This window comes from Coregonus lavaretus (assembly GCF_964263955.1).
Source record: "Coregonus lavaretus genome assembly, chromosome: 7".
Classification (NCBI taxonomy): Eukaryota; Metazoa; Chordata; class Actinopteri; order Salmoniformes; family Salmonidae; genus Coregonus; species Coregonus lavaretus.
The window spans coordinates 20,557,228-20,581,173 of NC_139994.1; the positions used below are offsets into that span (position 1 = coordinate 20,557,228).

General features: G+C 43.3%; 1 protein-coding gene across 1 annotated transcript; it reads left to right on the forward strand.

Annotated features, from left to right (window-relative positions):
• Positions 1-112: 112 nt before the first annotated feature.
• On the forward strand, positions 113-20,203 carry LOC311131909 (voltage-gated potassium channel regulatory subunit KCNG2-like; the record flags this gene model as incomplete). The annotated part of the gene is made up of 3 exons (XM_084165021.1): positions 113-306; positions 515-1,094; positions 19,382-20,203. The coding sequence occupies 3 exons, from the start codon at positions 113-115 to the stop codon at positions 20,201-20,203; spliced, it is 1,596 nt and encodes a 531-aa protein (XP_084021147.1).
• Between the last annotated feature and the right edge of the window lie 3,743 nt (positions 20,204-23,946).

Below are 23,946 nucleotides of genomic sequence, written 5' to 3' on the forward strand. Positions count from 1 at the left end.
AGCCCTGCTCCTGGATGGGTGAGGTCCCTGCCAACCCAGTCGGCCAGTGAACCCCCCCCCCCCCCCCTCCTCCCAAACAGGACCTCCTGGGTCCCCCAGAGGAGCAGCAGGGATGTACCAGGAGGTGGCCTTCCTAGTGGGCAGCACGGAAAAAGAGTTCACGCCCTTTCACTTCCCCCTGGAGAACCAGCAGGAGGTGGTCAGTAAGAAGGGTGTGTTCTTTAAACGGCAACGGCTGCTGCGGAGGCCCAACGAGGTGCAGGAGGAGAATGACCTGTCAGCCGTCATCAATGTGGGCGGGATCAGGTACCGTATCAATAGAATCAAGAGTTGGCATGTTCAACTCGATAATCAATAGTCCATAATTAGAGGTCTTTCGGCGCAAGGTTTAAAAGGGATATAAACTGGGCACAGAAATAGTCTACGTTTTAACGTTCTTTAGATCTTGCTGCTTCAGTGACTATTGTGCAAGGGTGTTGTGCAGCGGTAACATTGTGTTTTCCTCTCCCACCAGGTACCGTATCCCCTGGTCCGTTCTGGAGGAGTTCCCTCTGACGCGGCTGGGCCGGCTGAGGGGCTGCAGCTCATTGGACGAGATCATGGAGGTGTGTGACGACTACGACGACGGGCGCCAGGAGTTCTTCTTCGACCGCAGCCCATCTGCGTTCCGCACCATTGTGACGTTCCTGGCGGCAGGGCGGCTCCGGCTGCTGAGGGAGATGTGTGCCCTGTCCTTCCAGGAGGAGCTGGTCTACTGGGGCCTGGAGGACACCAGGCTGGAGTGGTGCTGCCTCAGGAAGCTACGCATAAGACAGGAGGAGCTCAAGGAGCAGCTGAGGATGGAGGAGGAAGCAGAGCTCACCACCACCCTGACCCCCCAGAGCTGTGAGGATGGGCAGGGGCCCCCCGGGGTGGGGGGGGAGGAGGAGAACCGCATGGCGGGGTGTATGCGCAGGCTCCACGACATGGTGGAGAACCCTCAATCTGGACTACCTGGGAAGATCTTCGCCTTTCTGTCGGTGGTGTTTGTGGCCATCACCGCGGTAACGCTCTGCATCAGTACCATGCCTGACCTCAGGGAGGAAGAGGAGAGGGTGAGTTCACTTCCTGTTTACGCCTTGCTCACAGGGTTTTACTTCCGGGTCACACTCGGGTGGGTTATACATAGGGCCAGGAGTTTGACCTGACCGAGTTACAGACCTGGAAAAAGTCTGGGTACATCCATATCTGCATTCTGCTGTTAGTTGGATGATGTTTGAGGGACATCCTCCACAGTGAGTCTTCCCTCTGATAGTAACTCCTCATCACAGAGGTAGTGTGATGGCTCAGGGATGTTGTCAGGGACGACTGCTACACTACAACTTCAATTACATGAATACCAGATTATTCCCTTTGCCAGATTGCTGCTGCACTCTCGTCTTGCTCTTATTCATGCAATAAAGGAATTTTGTTGCCCACATTGTCTTAGTAATTAACATAGAATATACAGTGCCTTCAGAAAGTATTCATACCCCTTGACTATTCCACATTTTATTGTTACAGCCTGAATTCAAAATTGATTAAATATATTTTTTTTCTCACTCATCTACACACAATACCCCGTAATGACATATTGAAAACATGTTTTAAGAAGATTTAGCAAATGTATACATACAGTACCAGTCAAAAGTTTGGACACCTACTCATTCAAGGGTTTTTACTATTTTCTTCATTTTAGAATAATAGTGAAGACATCAAAACTATGAAATAACACATATGGAAACATGTAGTAACCAAAAAAGTGTTAAACCAATCAAAATATATCTTAAATTTGAGATTCTCAAATTAGCCACCCTTTGCCTTGATTACAGCTTTGCACACTCTTGGCATTTTGACTGGTACTGTAAGTATTCACACCCCTGAGTCAATACATGTTAGAATCACCTTTGGCAGCGATTACAGCTTGAGGGAAATTAGTTTGGGCATGGTGGCTCGTTCTCTGTGAAGATGAATCTTCGATCGAGGAGAGGTTAAGATGGTTGAAGCAGAAGTGTTGTTTGAAGCTGAAAGCGCATCAAGCACAGTTAGTGAGAAAGATAAGTGGATAACAGTGAAGTCCAAGAATGGAACAAAAAGGGCAAAAAATTGTTGTTGAATACATTATTTGGATAAGGATGTTAATTTGGGAAACCCTTTTGAAGTCCTGAGGATGGTGAAGAAGGCGTTGGGAAAAGTGGATGCAGATGAAGTAACCAGGAGTGGTATGATGTTGATATTGTGTGTATCTAAAGAACAAAGGGAGCGTGCGTTGTGGCTCGCAAAAATATGGACGCATGAAGTGAACAGCTTTGATTTTCGGAGCAGGGCACCGGTAAAAAGTTATCTCTGGGGTCCGTTGGACATTGATATCTTAGACGAAAAGTTCCAGGAGTAGTTAATGCACGTCGCTTGACCCGTATGTAGAATGGGTAAAAAGGAGCAAAGTTTCTGTATCTTTTTTTAATACATATATTTATTTGTTCCAAATAGGACAATCAACAGTTACAGAAATACAATTTTCTTGTTTTTCACCCCCCCAACACAGACATAACAACGACAACCCAACATAAACAGAAAAAACACATTTCCAATAAATAAATACATTATATATAAAATGCAGTCACAGATAATGCAGATTACGCTTCAACAATAGCCAATATTCACAAAAAATAAATAATAGAGAATATACAGATTTACAGTTCCAATGCTTCTACATTATCACGGTTTGCAAAAATTCTAAAAACAGATCCCAAATATCACGAGACTCTGGGGCTTTCTTTTTCACTCTATAAATAAATTTTTCAAGAGCCAGGATTGACGTGAATTATTTTAACCAATGACAAAGTGAGGGGTAACAGACATACTTCCAGTGTAGGACAATTGAATGTCTTGCTTGTAATAGACAGGTCAACCATTTTATTTTATCTTCTATGTAAGGAGATATTCTCTGGGGAAAGATTTAGGATGCAAAGTTTAGGGATTAGTGGTATTGGGGTAGAGGTAATCTGAGATATAGCGCAGTACTGAGCTCAGGATATATATATATATATATATATATATATATATATATATATATATATATATATATATTACACACACACACAGTGAGGGGAAAAAAGTATTTGATCCCCTGCTGATTTTGTACGTTTGCCTCAATCAGAAAGATTTCTGGCTCCCAGGTGTCTTTTTATACAGGTAACGAGCTGAGATTAGGAGCACACTCTTAAAGGGAGTGCTCCTAATCTCAGTTTGCTTCTGTGGGCAGGTGTCTTTTATACAGGTAACAATCAATCAATCAGATTCCAAACTCTCCACCATGGCCAAGACCAAAGAGCTCTCAAAGGATGTCAGGGACAAGATTGTAGACCTACACAAGGCTGGAATGGGCTACAAGACCATCGCCAAGCAGCTTGGTGAGAAGGTGACAACAGTTTGTGATTATTTGCAAATGGAAGAAACACAAAAGTACTGTCAATCTCCCTCGGCCTGGGGTTCCATGCAAGATCTCACCTCGTGGAGTTGCAATGATCATGAGAACGGTGAGCAATCAGCCCAGAATTACACAGGAGGATCTTGTCAATGATCTCAAGGCAGCTGGGACCATAGTCACCAAGAAAACAATTGGTAACACACTACGCCGTGAAGGACTGAAATCCTGCAGCGCCCGCAAGGTCCCCCTGCTCAAGAAAGCACATATACAGGCCCGTCTGAAGTTTGCCAATGAACATCTGAATGATTCAGAGGAGAACTGGGTGAAAGTATTGTGGTCAGATGAGACCAAAATCGAGCTCTTTGGCATCAACTCAACTCGCCGTGTTTGGAGGAGGAGGAATGCTGCCTATGACCCCCAAGAACACCATCCCCACCATCAAACATGGAGGTGGAAACATTATGCTTTGGGGGTGTTCTTCTGCTAAGGGAACAGGACAACTTCACCGCATCAAAGGGACAATGCACGGGGCCATGTACTGTCAAATCTTGGGTGAGAACCTCCTTCCCTCAGCCAGGGCATTGAAAATGGGTCGTGGATGGGTATTCCAGCATGACAATGACCCAAAACACACGGCCAAGGCAACAAAGGAGAGGCTCAAGAAGAAGCACATTAAGGTCCTGGAGTGGCCTAGCCAGTCTCCAGACCTTAATCCCATAGAAAATCTGTGGAGGGAGCTGAAGTTTCGAGTTGCCAAACGTCAGCCTCGAAACCTTAATGACTTGGAGAAGATCTGCAAAGAGGAGTGGGACAAAATCCCTCCTGAGATGTGTGCAAATCTGGTGGCCAACTACAAGAAACGTCTGACCTCTGTGATTGCCAACAAGGGTTTTGCCACCAAGTACTAAGTCATGTTTTGCAGAGTGGTCAAATACTTATTTCCCTCATTAAAATGCAAATCAATTTATAACATTTTTTACATGCATTTTTCTGGATTTTTTTGTTGTTATTCTGTCTCTCACTGTTCAAATAAACCTACCATTAACATTATAGACTGATCATGTCTTTGTCAGTGGGAAAACTTACAAAATCAGCAGGGGATCAAATACTTTTTTCCCTCACTATATATGTACCTTGCATTATTTAATTTTGGGGATCTTTATTGTCCACCTGCACAGCAGGTAGCGGAATACACATAATTGTTGCGAATAGGTGCCCTTCTTTGCGAGGGATTGGAAAACCTCCCTGGTCTTTGTGGTTCACTCTGTGTTTGAAATTCACTGCTCGACTGAGGGACAGATATGTGTGGAGTACAGAGATGAGGTCGTCATAAAAAAAATCATGTTAAGCACTATTATGGCACAGAGTCCATGCAACTTATGTGACTTGTTAAGCACATTTTTACTCCTGAACTTATTTAGACTTGCCACAACAAAGGGGTTGAATACTTATTGACTCGACATTTCAGCTTTTAATTTTTAATTAATTTGTAAAAATGTCTAAAAATATAATTCCACTTTGACAAGTGGGTATTGTGTGTAGGCCAGTGACAAGGGGCCAAGGGGTGTGAATACTTTCTGAAGGCACATTGAGCCAGAGATTGTCCTCTTGGGGTCCTCGGGGGTCGCATAGGGGTTAGAACTTGGCCAGTGGCCACCTACTACATAAATTCCACTGACGGCTTGAGAGATAAGTAACTATATTTAGTAATTATATCATCTTCTGCGTGTTTCATGTCTAGTAGTTGTGCCTCTGAGACCTCAGGGTTCCTTCTGGAGTGTCTTTGTGGCAGAACACCGTCAACCTCCTGAATGACATCAATAAAGCTTTTGAATGATTAAAGAGAACCTCCGCAGGCTTCTCCCACTATCAAAGAGACCTCCACGTCGATGTGAAAGAAGGGGGGTGAGGGGGCTGAGGAAGTGCTGTATCTTCAAAGGGGAAATCAATCGGAGAACAACGAGGGTTAGCGAGCTACAGTAGCTACAAGGATGGTTAGAGGGCTAACTACAAAGGGGGGTTAGCTAGCTACAGTAGCTACAATGAGGGTTTTTGTGAGCTAGCTACATGGAGGGTTAGCTAGTTACAGTAGCTACAAGGAGGGTTACCCTTACAAAAAAATATTGCAGTCAGAGTGCAGTATAACTGCAGTATGCTGCAATTACTGCAACCAAAATACCACAGTCGACTGCAGTTACTGGACTTTTACTGCAGTTTCAAAAATGCAATCTTTTTTTGTAAGGGTCCAAACATGGACATGGGAATACACAGAAAACATTCCATAGATACTGCTCCCTATCACCAAGTACAGAGTTTTCTTATTTGTTTGTCAAGTCTCTCTCTCCCTCTCATTGTAACACAGCAGTTGTGTGTGTGTGTGTGTGTGTGTGTGTGTGTGTGTGTATATGTACACTTCAGTGAAATCCAGATCAACTATCTTCATTAGCCAGAGCTAATAACCTGAGCATTTTGAATGGAGTCCACCCACCATCCTCCTCCATTAGTTTAACTAATATCCATTAACAGGAGGCTTTTGATGGCATAGATCTTCCCACAATGGCTGCAAATGAATTCAATTAAATCCCCACAACGCTTTCTTTATTGAGATGTAGATTCGGAATCAGTTTATCATGATGTGATGTTTCAGCTATAGGCTAAACTCATGAAGGAACTAGACCTGCAGGATAAACATCTAATACATTTGTAGTCTTACAGTAAGAGCTGGCATCCTCAACCATGTTAAATGTTACATTCTGTTCATGAATTTAGCTTGTTGTTCCTCCGTCCAGAGGACAGGCTTGTCTCACCTGCTCAGAGATGTTCTGACAACCCTTGTCTTCCTGACCCCAGTTAGGCTCTAACTTTCATATCCCTTTGCCTGTGTGCAGGTGTGGATCCATTAAAACAGAAACAAAGTTGTGGTTTTTATAAAAGCGTCGGAGGACAAAGCCAAGGTGCTGATGGAGATTGAAAGCACTTAGCTTGTCTGTTCTAATAAAGCTCTGAGAGTGATTCGGGGCCACATAATAGCTGCATGCACGCACACACGCAGAGTTTTATGGGTCTGCTTATTGCCTCCATCTGGATGAATAGAGGATAAAAAAAACATGTGTCCTCCGAGTAGTGTATCCTCAGAGTAGTCTTCTCAGAATGTGTGTGTCAATTTCAGTCTTCACACCTCAATCTCAAAATGACTTTCTCCCCCTGTAAACGTCTGTGGAAATGTAGGACTTGTTTTATCCGTTTTCATCTCTCTGATAAATAACTGGGGAGATCTCTGGCTGATTTTAATGTAGAGCTGCGCTTTCATGTTACCATCTTTACAGGTGAAAGAGAACGAGGGGAAATTACTTTTAATCTTTAAGTTGTTCTGCCTTGAATTGTTGCTTTTCTGTTCGTGAATGGAATACTAATAACTCATATATTCTTTACTCTGAATCATCCTCATGAGACTTTGGGATACTTTAGTCTTGAATTAACAAAATTATTGCTTGCTACTCTGTCTCCTCTCTTGCATACAGTGCTGTGAAGAAAAATTGTGCCCCCTTTCAGATTCTCTATTTTTGATACTGAATGTTATCAGATCTTCAACCAAAACCTAATATTAGATACAGGGAACCTGAGTGAACCAATGACACCACAATGACATACTTATTACATTAAAAAAGTTATGCAACAACCAATGTGAAAAAGTAATTGCCCCCTTACACTGAACTGGTTGTGCCACCTCTAGCTGCAATGACTCCAACCAAACGCTTCCTGTAGTTGTTGATCAGTCTCACATGTCGCTGTGGAGGAATTTTGGCCCACTCTTCTATGCAGAACTGCTTTAACTCAGATACATTTGTGGGTTTTCAAGCATGAACTGCTCATTTCAAGCAGACTGAACCAGGTTTTCCTCTAGGATTTTGTCTGTGCTTAGCTCCATTCCATTTCTTTATTTACCTGAACAACTCCCCAGTCCTTAACGATTACAGGCATACCCGTAGCATGATGCAGCCACCACTATGCTTGAAAATATGGATAGTGGTACTTAGTAATGTGTTGTATTGTGTGTGTGTGTGTGTAGGCCAGTGACAAAATATCAATTTTAAATTCAGTCTAACACATCAAAATGTGGACAAAGTCTAGGGGTGTGAATACTTTCTGAAGACACTGTATACTATCAGGTGTGTCAACCCAGTCTACATGTACTACCAGGTGTGTCAGCCCACAGTCTACATGTACTACCAGGTGTGTCAGCCCACAGTCTACATGTACTACCAGGTGTGTCAGTCTACATGTACTACCAGGTGTGTCAGCCCACAGTCTGAAATTGAGCGACCAGTGTACAATTTTAGCAATCAGGAAATGACCAAGCGATTTCCACTAGATGCCACATTCAGAACAGCTTTCCCATTTTGACAACAGATGCCGCTCCGGCGGGAGAAATCAATAGGTGAATATCACAGCCAGACTATTACTGCCAGATATATTATGAACATTTTCAGAAATTACAATGCAAAAATTCTAAAATATCCAATGTGTAGCACATTAACATCAAAGCATTAAACCACAGCAGCCTTCAGACTCACAAGGAGCAGGGCTCATCTGTTCACTGAGTGTGAGCTAGCTGGCCAATGCCCTCTCACATTAATGAGACGGTCATTTTATAATAAATAGGTATTTTTATTTAAACGTGCATGATATACCAGCAGAAACCTTCACACACTGAACACCATCCTCCATGATCAATTTGCGAATTAGCAAGGCTTGCAAAAAGTCAGCTGACAATTAAAGGGACATCCCACTGGGCACAAACTGGTTGAAGTCCACATTGTTTCAATGAAATTTGTCAATGTATTGTGATGTGGAAAATACATTTGGATTTGGAAGAAGTCAACTGTTGTTTTGAGGGTGAAATTTCAACCACAGGATTATGTCATGGTAACCAAATGTCGAATGTGTACCTTTTTTAAAAACCAACATCAGATCTTCAATATTATATCCATTATCAGAAAAAATAACAATAGGCTGGGCAGCACCACCTACTGGAGAATGTATCTATCTACGTCTACTTTTGGTCTCCCATCCAGGGTTTTAACCAAGCCCAGCCCTGCTTAGCTATGATTTTGTCACTGACTGTGCTATCGTGAGAATAATTGTTGAGAGATCTCCACTTAAAACGAAATAGATTCACTGTTACTATCGAAGACATTCCAAAGGGTAGGTTTAACAGAGCAAATTAAATGTGACCATACTTTATAACTAATATATCATCAATGATGCTATTTAGGCCTATATAACATTTGCAAAGTCATCAACAGCTATTGTTTCAATTCAACACAGAATTCAACTAAAAATAGACAACACAATAGGCCTAGGGTTTCAAGCTCTGGTTGATTTCAAATGTTATGATATTTAGTAATATTGAATTGTTTGGTTGTCAAAGCAACCAAATATCAACATTTGAAGGAGTTTGTCTACAAATTAGTAATTGATATGTTGGATTCACATCTCCATCTCAACCAAAAATAGTTTAAGAATAGGACTAAATCAAATTAAACGTTATTTAAAATTTGATTTAGGCCTATTCTTTAACTTTATATTTTTAGTTAAAATGGAGACCTGAATCACTTTTGAAATAAAATAAATAGCCTATTAACTTGTCGTCAAGTTAACAAAAGATATGTTGGATTCATGTCTGCAACTCAACCAAAAATAAAGTTAAAGAATGGGATTAAGCCAGTGGCTCAGATGGAACTATCCAAGCAGTAAATACATCTCCTTTTAAATGTTGATATTTGGTTGCTTTGTCAACCTAACACAATTCAATATTACTTTTGTAATACTGTAAATAGCCTAAAGTTAAGGTCATCTTACATACGAATGTAAAATTCAACCTTAAAATGAGTAACGCATCCATGGCCACATTGAGGTTACTGTAACTTTAAATTCCTTCTTATGTAATCCTATAAAATGTGCATGTTCAAGATAGCATGCATAGGTCATCTTAGGTCTGTGGAGAGCTTCACAATTGCTGTTATAATCTGTGCAAAATCTCGAATAGCATTGATCACTTGCACCATGTTCTGTTAATGTAATCTCAAATGCAATCCAGGTCATTTGGTTCTGCTATTAAATTAAGCAGAGTGTTAACACATTCATCTGTTGTATAAATAAACAAAATATCTGACATTGTATTCCCATTTTGAACTTTGCTGTGCTTTTAAATGGTTGAAAGCAAAGTGATAACACATTGGAAATTCAACAAACTTGGCAGACTTTTTGAGTGGGTGAATATAAGCTGTAATCATTGATCAACGTCTCCACCAAATACACTGCTCAAAAACATAAAGGGAACACTTAAACAACACAATGTAACTCCAAGTCAATCACACTTCTGTGAAATCAAACTGTCTACTTAGGAAGCAACACTGACAATACATTTCACATGCTGTTGTGCAAATGGAATAGACAACAGGTGGAAATTATAGGCAATTAGCAAGACACCCCCAATAAAGGACTGGTTTTGCAGGTGGTGACCACAGACCACTTCTCAGTTCCTATGCTTCTTGGCTGATGTTTTGGTCACTTTTGCTTTCACTCTAGTGGTAGCATGAGACTGAGTCTACAACCCACACAAGTGGCTCAGGTAGTGCAGCTCATCCAGGATGGCACATCAATGCGAGCTGTGGCAAGAAGGTTTGCTGTGTCTGTCAGCGTAGTGTCCAGAGCATGGAGGCGCTACCAGGAGACAGGCCAGTACATCAGGAGACGTGGAGGAGGCCGTAGGAGGACAACAACCCAGCAGCAGGACCGCTACCTCCGCCTTCGTGCAAGGAGGAGCACTGCCAGAGCCCTGCAAAATAACCTCCAGCAGGCCACAAATGTGCGTGTCTGCTCAAACGGTCAGAAACAGACTCCATGAGGGTGGTATGAGGGCCCGACGTCCACAGGTGGGGGTTGTGCTTACAGCCCAACACCGTGCAGGACGTTTGGCATTTGCCAGAGAACACCAAGATTGGCAAATTCGCCACTGGCGCCCTGTGCTCTTCACAGATGAAAGCAGGTTCACACTGAGCACGTGACAGACGTGACAGAGTCTGGAGACGCCGTGGAGAACGTTCTGCTGCCTGCAACATCCTCCAGCATGACCGGTTTGGCGGTGGGTCAGTCATGGTGTGGGGTGGCCTTTCTTTGGGGGGCCGCACAGCCCTCCATGTGCTCGCCAGAGGTCGCCTGACTGCCATTAGGTACCGAGATGAGATCCTCAGACCCCTTGTGAGACCATATGCTGGTGCGGTTGGCCCTGGGTTCCTCCTAATGCAAGACTATGCTAGACCTCATGTGGCTGGAGTGTGTCAGCAGTTCCTGCAAGAGGAAGGCATTGATGCTATGGACTGGCCCGCCCGTTCCCCAGACCTGAATCCAATTGAGCACATCTGGGACATCATGTCTCGCTCCATCCACCAACGCCACGTTGCACCACAGACTGTCCAGGAGTTGGCGGATGCTTTAGTCCAGGTCTGGGAGGAGATCCCTCAGGAGACCATCCGCCACCTCATCAGGAGCATGCCCAGGCATTGTAGGGAGGTCATACAGGCACGTGGAGGCCACACACACTACTGAGCCTCATTTTGACTTGTTTTAAGGACATTACATCAAAGTTGGATCAGCCTGTAGTGTGGTTTTCCACTTTAATTTTGAGGGTGACTCCAAATCCAGACCTCCATGGGTTGATAAATTTGATTTCCGTTGATAATTTTTGTGTGATTTTGTTGTCAGCACATTCAACTATGTAAAGAAAAAAGTATTTTAATAAGATTATTTCATTCATTCAGATCTAGGATGCGTTATTTTAGTGTTCCCTTTATTTTTTTGAGCAGTGTATTACCCAATTATCCACGTTGAAATGACGTGGTGTGCCCAGTGGGAGTTAAACTCAGATTTTGCGGGCTGTTTTGTTAGACTTCAGTGCGGCTTTTGACATTTATTTTTATTTTTATTTAACCAGGTAAGCCAGTTGAGAACAAGTTCTCATTTACAACTGTGACCTGGCCAAGATAAAGCAAAGCAGTGCGATTTTTAAAAACAACAGAGTTACATATGGGATAAACAAAACGTACAGTCAAAAACACAATAGAAAATCTATATACAGTGTGTGCTAATGTAGTAAGTTATGGAGGTAAGGCAATAAATAGGCCATAGTGCAAAATAGTTACAATTTCGTTTTAACACTGGAATGATAGATATGCAAAAGATGATGTGCAAATAGAGATACTGGGGTGCAAATGAGCAAAATAAATAACAATATGGGGATGAGGTAGTTGGGTGGGCCAATTACAGATGGGCTGTGTACAGGTGCAGTGATCGGTAAGCTGCTCTGACAACTGATGCTTAAAGTTAGTGAGGGAGATAAGTCTCCAGCTTCATAGATTTTTGCAGTTCGACATTATCGATCATAGTCTGCTGCTGGAAAAATGTATGTGTTATGGCTTTACACCCCCTGCTACAGAGAGGGGAAAAAGTATTTGATCCCCTGCTGATTTTGTACGTTTGCCCACTGACAAAGACATGATCAGTCTATAATTGTAATGGTAGGTTTATTTGAACAGTGAGAGACAGAATAACAACTAAAAAATCCAGAAAAACGCATGTCAAAAATGTTATAAATTGATTTGCATTTTAATGAGGGGAAATAAGTATTTGACCCCTCTGCAAAACATGACATAGTACTTGTTGGCAATCAGAGGTCAGACGTTTCTTGTATTTGGCCACCAGGTTTGCACACATCTCAGGAGGGATTTTGTCCCACTCCTCTTTGTAGATCTTCTCCAAGTCATTAAGGTTTCGAGGCTGACGTTTGGCAACTCGAACCTTCAGCTCCCTCCACAGATTTTCTATGGGATTAAGGTCCGGAGACTGGCTAGGCCACTCCAGGACCTTAATGTGCTTCTTCTTGAGCCACTCCTTTGTTTATTTGGCCGTGTGTTTTGGGTCATTGTCATGCTGGAATACCCATCCACAACCCATTTTCAATGCCCTGGCTGAAGGAAGGAGGTTCTCACACAAGATTTGACGGTATATGGCGCCGTCCATCGTCCCTTTCATGCGGTGACGTTGTCCTGTCCCCTTAGCAGAAAAACACACCCAAAGCATAATGTTTCCACCTCCATGTTTGATGGTGTTCTTGGGGTCATAGGCAGCATTCCTCCTCCTCCAAACACGGCAAGTTGAGTTGATGCCAAAGAGCTTGATTTTGGTCTCATCTGACAACAACACTTTCACCCAGTTCTCCTCTGAATCATTCAGATGTTCATTGGCAAACTTCAGACGGGCCTGTATATGTGCTTTCTTGAACAGGGGGACCTTGCGGGCGCTGCAGGATTTCAGTCCTTCACGGCGTAGTGTGTTACCAATTGTTTTCTTGATGACTATGGTCCCAGCTGCCTTGAGATCATTGACAAGATCTTCCCGTGTAGTTCTGGGCTGATTCCTCACTGTTCTCATGATCATTGCAACTCCACGAGGTGAGATCTTGCATGGAGCCCCAGGCCGAGGGAGATTTACAGTTATTTTGTGTTTCTTCCATTTGCGAATAATCGCACCAACTGTTGTCACCTTCTCACCAAGCTGCTTGGCGATGGTCTTGTAGCCCATTCCAGCCTTGTGTAGGTCTACAATCTTGTCCCTGACATCCTTGGAGAGCTCTTTGGTCTTGGCCATGGTGGAGAGTTTGGAATCTGATTGATTGCTTCTGTGGACAGGTGTCTTTTATACAGGTAACAAGCTGAGATTAGGAGCACTCCCTTTAAGAGTGTGCTCCTAATCTCAGCTCGTTACCTGTATAAAAGACACCTGGGAGCCAGAAATCTTTCTGATTGAGAGGGGGTCAAATACTTATTTCCCTCATTAAAATGCAAATCAATTTATAACATTTTCGACATGTGCTTTTCTGGATTTTTTTGTTATTCTCTCGCTCACTGTTCAAATAAACCTACCATTAAAATTATAGACTGATCATTTCTTTGTCAGTGGGCAAATGTACAAAATCAGCAGGGGATCAAATACTTTTTTCCCTCACTGTATATTGTGGATAAAGAGTTACCTGTCTAACAGAACACAGAGGATGTTCTTTAATGGAAGCCTCTCCAACATAATCCAGGTAGAATCAGGAATTCCCCAGGGCAGCTGTCTAGGCCCCTTACTTTTTTCAATCTTTACTAACGACATGCCACTGGCTTTGAGTAAAGCCAGTGTGTCTATGTATGTGGATGACTATACACGTCAGCTACTACAGTGACTGAAATGACTGCAACACTTAACAAAGAGCTGCAGTTAGTTTCAGAGTGGGTGGCAAGGAATAAGTTCATCCTAAATATTTATAAAACTAAAAGCATTGTATTTGAGACAAATCATTCACTAAACCCCAACTAATTCTTGTAATAAATAATGTGGAAATCGAGCAAATTGAGGTGACTAAACTGCTTGGAGTAACCCTGGATTGGAAACTATCATGGTCAAAACATATTGATACAACAGTAGCTAAGATGGGGAGAAGTCTGTCCATAATAAAGCGCTACTCTACCTTCTTAACAGCACTATCAACAAGGCAGGTCCTACAGGCCCTAGTTTTGTCGCACCTGCACTACTGTTCAGTCATGTGGTCAGGTGCCACAAAAAGGGATTTAGGAAAATTGCAATTGGCTCAAAACAGGGCAGCACGGCTGGCCTTGGATGTACACAGAGCGCTAACATTAGTAATATGTATGTCAATCTCTCCTGGCTCAAAGTGGAGGAGAGATTTAACTTCATCACTACTTGTATTTATGAGAGGTATTGACATGTTGAATGCACCAAGCTGTCTGTTTGAACCACTGGTGCACAGCTCGGAGTCCCATGCATACCCCACAAGACATGCCACAAGAGGTCTCTTCACAGTCCCCAAGTCCAGAACAGACGATGGGAGGCGCACAGTACTATATAGAGCCATGACTACATGGAACTCTATTCCACATAAAGTAACTGATGCAAACAGTAAAATTTAGATTTAAAAAACAGATAAATACACCTTATGGAACAGCGGGGACTGTGAGGCAACACATACAGTGGGGAGAACAAGTATTTGATACACTGCCGATTTTGCAGGTTTTCCTACTTACAAAGCATGTAGAGGTCTGTAATTTTTATCATAGGTACACTTCAACTGTGAGAGACGGAATCTAAAACAAAAATCCAGAAAATCACATAGTATGATTTTAAAGTAATTAATTTGCATTTTATTGCATGACATAAGTATTTGATCACCTACCAACCAGTAAGAATTCCAGCTCTCACAGACCTGTTAGTTATTCTTTAAGAAGCCCTCCTGTTCTCCACTCATTACCTGTATTAACTGCACTTGTTTGAACTCGTTACCTGTATAAAAGACACGTCCACACACTCAATCAAACAGACTCCAACCTCTCCACAATGGCCAAGACCAGAGAGCTGTGTAAGAACATCAGGGATAAAATTGTAGACCTGCACAAGGCTGGGATGGGCTACAGGACAATAGGCAAGCAGCTTGGAGAGAAGGCAACAACTGTTGGCACAATTATTAGAAAATGGAAGAAGTTAAAGATGACGGTCAATCACCCTCGGTCTGGGGCTCCATGCAAGATCTCACCTCGTGGGGCATCAATGATCATGAGGAAGGTGAGGGATCAGCCCAGAACTACACGGCAGGACCTGGTCAATGACCTGAAGAGAGCTGGGACCACAGTCTCAAATAAAACCATTAGTAACACACTACGCCGTCATGGATTAAAATCCTGCAGCGCACGCAAGGTCCCCTTGCTCAAGCCAGCGCATGTCCAGGCCCATCTGAAGTTTGCCAATGACCATCTGGATGATCCAGAGGAGGAATGGGAGAAGGTCATGTGGTCTGATGAGACAGAAATATAGCTTTTTGGTCTAAACTCCACTAGCCGTGTTTGGAGGAAGAAGGATGAGTACAACCCCAAGAACACCATCCCAACTGTGAAGCATGGAGGTGGAAACAATTCTTTGGGGATGCTTTTCTGCAAAGGGGACAGGATGACTGCACCGTATTGAGGGGAGGATGGATGGGGCCATGTACCTCTGTACCTTCAGGCTCTGATCAGTCCCTACACCCAAACGAGGGCACTGCGTTCATCCACCTCTGGCCTGCTGGCTCCCCTACCTCTGCGGAAGCATAGTTCCCGCTCAGCCCAGTCAAAACTGTTCGCTGCTCTGGCACCCCAATGGTGGAACAAGCTCCCTCACGACGCCAGGACAGCGGAGTCACTCACCACCTTCCGGAGACATTTGAAACCCCACCTCTTTAAGGAATACTTGGGATAGGATAAAGTAATCCTTCTACCCCCCCCCCATCCCCCCCCCCAAAAAAAAACAAAAAAAAAAAAACATTGTAAAGTGGTTATCCCACTGGCTATAAGGTGAATGCACCTATTTGTAAGTCGCTCTGGATAAGAGCGTCTGCTAAATAATGTAAATGTATCGCGAGATCTGGGCCAACAACCTCCTTCCCTCAGTAAGAGCATTGAAGATGGGTCGTGGCTGGGTCCTCCAGCATGACAACGACCCGAAACACACAGCCAGGGCAACTAAGGAGTGGCTCCGTAAGAAGCATCTCAAGGTCCTGGAGTGGCCTAGCCAGTCTCCAGACCTGAACCCAATAGAAAATCTTTGGAGGGAGTTGAAAGTCCGTATTGTCCAGCGACAGCTCCGAAACCTGAAGGGTCTGTATGGAGGAGTGGGCCCAAATCCCTGCTGCAGTGTGTGCAAACCTGGTCAAGACCTACAGGAAACGTATGATCTCTGTAATTGCAAACACAGGTTTCTGTACCAAATATTAAGTGCTGCTTTTCTGATGTATCAAATACTTATGTCATGCAATAAAATGCAAATTAATTACTTAAAAATCATACAATGTGATTTTTCTGGATTTTTGTTTTAGATTCCGTCTCACACAGTTGAAGTGTACCTATGATAAAAATTACAGACCTCTACATGCTTTGTAAGTAGGAAACACTGCCGATTTTGCAGGTTATCAAATACTTGTTCTCCCCACTGTACATAGGCACAGACACATGCATACACACACACGATAACATACACACTATACACACACGTACACATGGATTTTGTATTGTAGATATGTGGTGGAGTAGGGGCCTGAGAGCACACAGTGTGTTGTGAAATCTGTGAATGTAATGTTTTTAAAATTGTATACGCTGCCTTGGCAGCAGCTAATGGGGATCCATAATAAATACAAATCCACTCAGTCTAACATTAAAACAAACAAAGGTTAAGCTGATTGGAAAATATCAATTAACTGGAATTACATGTGACCATTAATTGACATTTTAGGATCCTAGATACAGTATATAAACACAAAATAAATATATTCATACAAATTACAGTGATTACTACTCCTTCACACAGAGAATGTACCATAGCTCTGACAACACGTGGAAACAACTAACAGATCATTATCTACCACATTCTACACTGCTGACAAGTCTTGGTGTGTTGTTATTGTCTAACAGTGTTCTGGTTTTGGAACAAATATTTAACACAGAAGTTGGAGAATCTAGACCAAAGAAATGTGTGTTCTCAGATGGAGAAGTCTTGAAATTCAATATGGCCGCCATGTACATAGCTGCGATATTCACACTCCTCACCTCGCTTTAAACCTGCAACATTTTCTCTCCACCAACAAGAGGGGTGTAAACAGATTGTGTCATGAACAGTGCTTGTGTGCATAGAAATAGACATGGTGCACGCACAGGGGGGCCTGAGTGGAAAAAGTTTGGTTAACGCTACATGTCTGCTACACGCCTGTCTGGAGCTCTGATACGGTCAGAGTAGCGTGTTTGCTGAATCAGAGAATTGTGTGTTTTTTAATTTGATCCACTGTAGCGATGTCGGTGTATCACAGTGCACTGTAGGGCATAGGGAAGGGGGGGCAGGGGCATGCGGTACACGTAGCCTACTCGACTAGAAAGATTCCCATCAAAGGACAACGTAACTACAACAACAAATGGCCAAATTGTAAATATGTTTTACGCTCGCACACACTTCCCACTGGGCAAAACTGGTTGAATCGACATTGTTTCCACGTCATTTTAACAAAATAAATCAATGTGATGACATTGAATCAATGTGGAAAACTGATTTTGATTTGCAAAAGTCATCAACTCAAGGGGATTTCCTTATTTTTGTTTTACCCAACTTTTAATCTAAATCCAATGACATGGTGACATATTTTGTTAACTTCACGTTGAATTCACGTCAGTTGATAACTTAACCAAATGTAAATCAAAACTAGATGTTGAAATGACATCTGTGCCCAGTGGGTTTACTGTTGTGCTCTGTGAATAACCAAGCATAGTGAAGTGGTTGCATGTTGTCTGGATTAGTAAACATGGAAGAAAGAAATGTTCCTCTGGTTGATATATTTGTGAATGTTTATTTCTGTTCTGCCGCCTTAGCCTTTCAGATACACAGCTTTGCTTTGATTAAATTATATTTACTAGAATAATGATAACCTAAACGTCCCCCAGCTCTGTTCTTACTCTCCATCCTCACTATGCGACTGTATGTCTCCAAGGATACACTGGATTGGTTATTAAGATGCATATTGTTGGTTGTTGTTTTTAAGCACCTTTTGCATCTTATTCACGAGTGATGATTCTCTAACAGGTTAGAGCTCAACAGCTGCTCAAAAACACATGTTCCCTAATAACATTTAAGGAGTAATTGAGTAGAATGTATGATGGAACTGAAGGAAACTAGAGGAAAGTTACAGAAAGTTGCCAAAAGTAATTAAGACATTATTTTATGCTTGTTCTTAAACATGTTGATGAAGCGTAGCTAGGTACCCCAGAGCGACAGTGCAATGAAAGGAGAGACCAACAGCTTGGCTTCTTTCTTTTATACAAATAAATCATTATAGATGGCTTTACTAATCCACCCCCTCCTCCTCCTTGCTACCAGTTCTCCTTCTGGGCCTGTTTTCATAATCACATGTAATTACAGTTATATAATATTTATGGACCCATTTAGAGCAGACGGAAAATGTATTATGCTACAGGAATTAAGGATATTTCAGCATGTCAGAAGTAAATTTAAAGTATTTATAATATATTTATAATTTAGTCACAGTTGGCTTTAGCTTAGTCCCCGCTGATCCCTGGAAGGAAATTATTTTCACTTAATGAAGTTGCATTAATATAATTAATAATGGTCACATTGGAGAGAGAAGGGGAAGGGAAGGAATCTATGGTTTCCCCTCAGCTTCACGTTGGTGTTGACTTTGGCTGGATGAGTTCTATGGATCTGTCACTTGTATGTCTTTATTTATTGTGGATGGACACCAGTAATTTATATCTTGGGTACAAAGATTCTGAATGTATGACCAGATATTGCTACCAGGATGGTTTGTCTAAAGGAGTTGTACATTGTACTGTATAGCCCATCGGTCTTGTCAATTAAAGGAAGGGAATAGTGTTTCCTCAATCAGTGTTCAACCTCAATGAATCTCTGACATCATCAAAGCCTCTCCTCTCAGCTTTATTAATTATTTTAAAGTATAATTTTATAATACACAGGAAGACAAATACACATCTCCCTCTGGCTGTTTGATCAAAGAAACTGGTCTCTTTTCCTGTTGTAGAGGAGTCTGGCGCCACTGGTGGCTCTTGAACTGGTCCTTCGAGCCGGATAGGAACAACTGACTTGTGTGATTAGGAAACAGTTGTCCAGAGTGTTTTATAATAGTGAATGTATTGTCCTTTCCTAACAATGTCTTGCATTATAATTGTTGCTCACCTTAACTTTTTCAATAACACTTTTTAAACCCTTAACACTGCGTTCGCTCTCTTCCACTGAGTGTTTCTTAACACTGTTTCCTCTGTCTTCCAGGGTGAGTGTTCTCAGAGGTGCTACAATATCTTTGTCCTGGAGACGGTGTGTGTGGCCTGGTTCTCTCTGGAGTTCCTGCTGCGCTTCATCCAGACGCCGAGCAAGTGCGTGTTCCTGAAGACGCCCCTCAACATCATTGACGTGGTGGCTATCCTGCCCTACTACATCACCCTGATCGTAGACTCTCTGTCTGAGGGAGGGGAGAAGCCCAGCGGCGGGAACAACTACCTGGAGAAGGTGGGCCTGGTGCTGCGGGTACTCCGGGCCCTGAGGATCTTCTACGTGATGCGTCTGGCGCGCCACTCCCTAGGGCTGCAGACCTTAGGCCTGACAGTCCGACGCTGCACCCGCGAGTTCGGCCTGCTCCTCCTCTTCCTGTGTGTTGCCATGGCACTATTCTCCCCGCTAGTGTTCCTGGCGGAGAGCGAGATGGGCGCCAAGTACGACTTCACCAGCATCCCCGGCACCTACTGGTGGGCGGTGATCTCCATGACAACGGTGGGGTACGGGGACATGGTGCCGCGGAGCATCCCAGGTCAGGTGGTGGCGCTCAGTAGCATCCTCAGTGGGATCCTCCTGATGGCATTCCCCGTCACCTCCATCTTCCACACATTCTCTCGGTCCTACCAGGAGCTGAAGGAGGATCAGAACAGAATGCTGAGACAGAAACCAGACTTCCAGGACTCCACCAAGTCTCAGAACAGCGAGGACTCGGCAGAGACCGACAGTTATAATGGCATCACTGAGGCCGCCGCCTCCGCATTACGCAGGAAGTCCATCGCTATGGCGTCACAGAGGAGGGCCATGCAGACTCAAAACTGAGTGAGTGTGTGCAATGTGAGAGCCTGAGGTTGTGCAGTGCACTGTGAGAAACTCGTACTAAAGCTGGAGAACTCTAAACAGGGATGGGACGTTTTTCTCGAGCTTAAGAAGAAAAGGAGCTCCAACATTTGTGATCCTCATAGCTCTGTCCATCAGACTTCAATAGAGTTTCTAAGATTTTATAAGACAGCTGCAAAAGTATTTTTGCTGACATTATTGGTGAAGAGCTGACCACAATATAAAAAGAGAAGTTCTCTGTGGTCAAAGGACTGCCACAAAGGACATTTCACCCAGGAGTATAGAAGCCCTACAACACAGGAGTATAGCCCTACAACACAGCATGGGGAGAAAGCTTCTCTCTCACAAATATTCAGTATGATAAAACTATTATTTTAGGGGGAAAAAACACCTTTGATTAAAATATTATAATATTGGTGTATATATTTAGTATAAGAACAATTGACTATAAATACATTTATAGATTTCTGAATGCTTAGTTTGCTTCTATCTAGACTCAGGATCCGCATATTTTAATAAATGTAAGGAAACTATGATCTCGGCTGATGTAATGTATGCTTCTACCCATACATTTATTGAATTAATTTCAGCCCATGATTCTGTCAGGTTTTCCTCCAGTTGCACATCTCTGAATAATAAATGGTTCTGCTTTCAGGCAGGGTAGGCCTTGGCTCCAGACATATACACTGCTCAAAAAAATAAAGGGAACACTTAAACAACACAATGTAACTCCAAGTCAATCACACTTCTGTGAAATCAAACTGTCCACTTAGGAAGCAACACTGATTGACAATACATTTCACATGCTGTTGTGCAAATGGAATAGACAACAGGTGGAAATTATAGGCAATTAGCAAGACACCCCCAATAAAGGACTGGTTTTGCAGGTGGAGACCACAGACCACTTCTCAGTTCCTATGCTTCCTGGCTGATGTTTTGGTCACTTTTGAATGCTGGCGGTGCTTTCACTCTAGTGGTAGCATGAGACGGAGTCTACACACAACCCACACAAGTAGCTCAGGTAGTGCAGCTCATCCAGGATGGCACATCAATGCGAGCTGTGGCAAGAAGGTTTGCTGTGTCTGTCAGCGTAGTGTCCAGAGCATGGAGGCGCTACCAGGAGACAGGCCAGTACATCAGGAGACGTGGAGGAGGCCGTAGGAGGGCAACAACCCAGCAGCAGGACTGCTACCTCCGCCTTTGTGCAAGGAGGAGCAGGAGGAGCACTGCCAAAGCCCTGCAAAATGACCTCCAGCAGGCCACAAATGTGCATGTGTCTGCTCAAACGGTCAGAAACAGACTCCATGAGGGTGGTATGAGGGCCCGACGTCCACAGGTGGGGGTTGTGCTTACAGCCCAACACCATGCAGGACGTTTGGCATTTGCCAGAGAACACCAAGATTGGCAAATTCGCCACTGGCGCCCTGTGCTCTTCACAGATGAAAGCAGGTTCACACTGAGCACATGTGACACACGTGACAGAGTCTGGAGATGCCGTGGAGAATGTTCTGCTGCCTGCAACATCCTCCAGCATGACCGGTTTGGCGGTGGGTCAGTCATGGTGTGGGGTGGCATTTCTTTGGGGGGCCGCACAGCCCTCCATGTGCTCGCCAGAGGTCGCCTGACTGCCATTAGGTACCGAGATGAGATCCTCAGACCCCTTGTGAGACCATATGCTGGTGCGGTTGGCCCTGGGTTCCTCCTAATGCAAGACAATGCTAGACCTCATGTGGCTGGAGTGTGTCAGCAGTTCCTGCAAGATGAAGGCATTGATGCTATGGACTGGCCCGCCCGTTCCCCAGACCTGAATCCAATTGAGCACATCTGGGACATCATGTCTCGCTCCATCCACCAACGCCACGTTGCACCACAGACTGTCCAGGAGTTGGCGGATGCTTTAGTCCAGGTCTGGGATGAGATCCCTCAGGAGACCATCCGCCACCTCATCAGGAGCATGCCCAGGCGTTGTAGGTAGGTCATACAGGCACGTGGAGGCCACACACACTACTGAGCCTCATTTTGACTTGTTTTAAGGACATTACATCAAAGTTGGATCAGCCTGTAGTGTGGTTTTCCACTTTAATTTTGAGGGTGACTCCAAATCCAGACCTCCATGGGTTGATACATTTGATTTCCATTGATAATTTGTGTGATTTGTCATGTGAATTTCTATCTCTAATTCACCCTAAGCTTGAATCATTACCAGAGGTTGTAAGGCTCTGGTTTTAATCATCAATGATTCAAGGTCCACAACTCACAAGTCTTATCTGTATTTTTATTCACGGTGAGAGCTCTGAGGCCAAAACACAAATCTCCTTTCTTTATACTTCTTGACAAACAAAAACACTATGCTCCTCCCACCTTTCTTAAACAGTTCCCGCCTCCCCCCTTGAATGGTTAGTAACGCCCCTTCTGTTAGTGGGTTGACACATGATAATTCTAACATTTATACTGTGTTTGGGGTGTAATTCTTTAGTCATTATTCTTAAAATCCAAATTAATCTAACAATCCACCCCTTTGACTAAATATTCCCACATTCAGGATAAATGTATTTTACAAGCATGATTAATCTCAGAGATCACATCAGAACTAATAAACATTTCATCCAATTGCGGTCTTTCAGGGTCCAAATCTTCGTCATCCACCAAGCCTGGAGGATTGTTTTTCACATTCCCCTGGTCAGAGTCCGGAGTCAGTCCATCTCTCATCATTGTTTAGATACTGCATTTCACCAACGCCTGACTCATTAATCCTCGGACACAGGGAACAAGACAACAACCACATAATACAAGAATACCCATACAAACATTGATCGCTCCTAAGACGGTGGCTGCTAGGGTTTTCCATTTACCAAATATTTCATCAAACCACCCTATCCACAATGTACTAACTTCTGAGTTCAGTTCATCCTTCACTCAGTGCAGTTAATTCTGTAAGAGCTCTGGTGACTGTCCCATCCAGTGTGGTGTTGTTAGGGATGAATATGCAACAATGGCTTATCTTTCTATAGACACCGGCCCTTTCTGCCTGATCTAGAACCAACCTCTACTAAGTTACAAGCGGGATGGCGGATAATCGCTCAGAGATCCCCTTACTGCATCTCTAGTCTTGTCAATAAATCGCTGTTGGTTGTAATAGATATAATTTATCCAATCCATATTTTTGTTTGTCCCCCACCAGAAAAATGTTGTAGTAAAACTCTCCCATATTTGATTTATAGCTTTGTATTCGTCTAGAACACCCCTGGGGATGCCTATACCATCTATCCAAATTGGGCTATTTCATTCCTGACTTATTTATTTTTCTCCTAATTATTCTTCCTGTCACTGGTCTTTGATGACCAATTCTTACAGGTTGGACCAACAATACTGGTACACAAGTACCCACCCATCCCTCTGGTAATGTCTGCCGAATGCTCCCTTTGTTAGTGCATGCCCACCACACATCAGTCAAAGGGATGGTTAGGTTCCTAATCTTTTTTCCCTTCCTTCCTTATCTAAATCAGTCACATTAATTATCTCCTTACAGCCATCAAAATCACCCAAGTTACGGGTGCCATTTCTATGTATGTAACACTGGTATTCGCCAGGAGTTAAAGTGAATCTAGGTGGGCTGGCCGAGTATGTCAATTTTGCCAGCCCAATCCCTGTGCAATTTGGCTCTTTTTGATTGGACCCCAGGTCTAATACACAGGGAAACATTGCCTTTGGCATTGGGGCGGTCA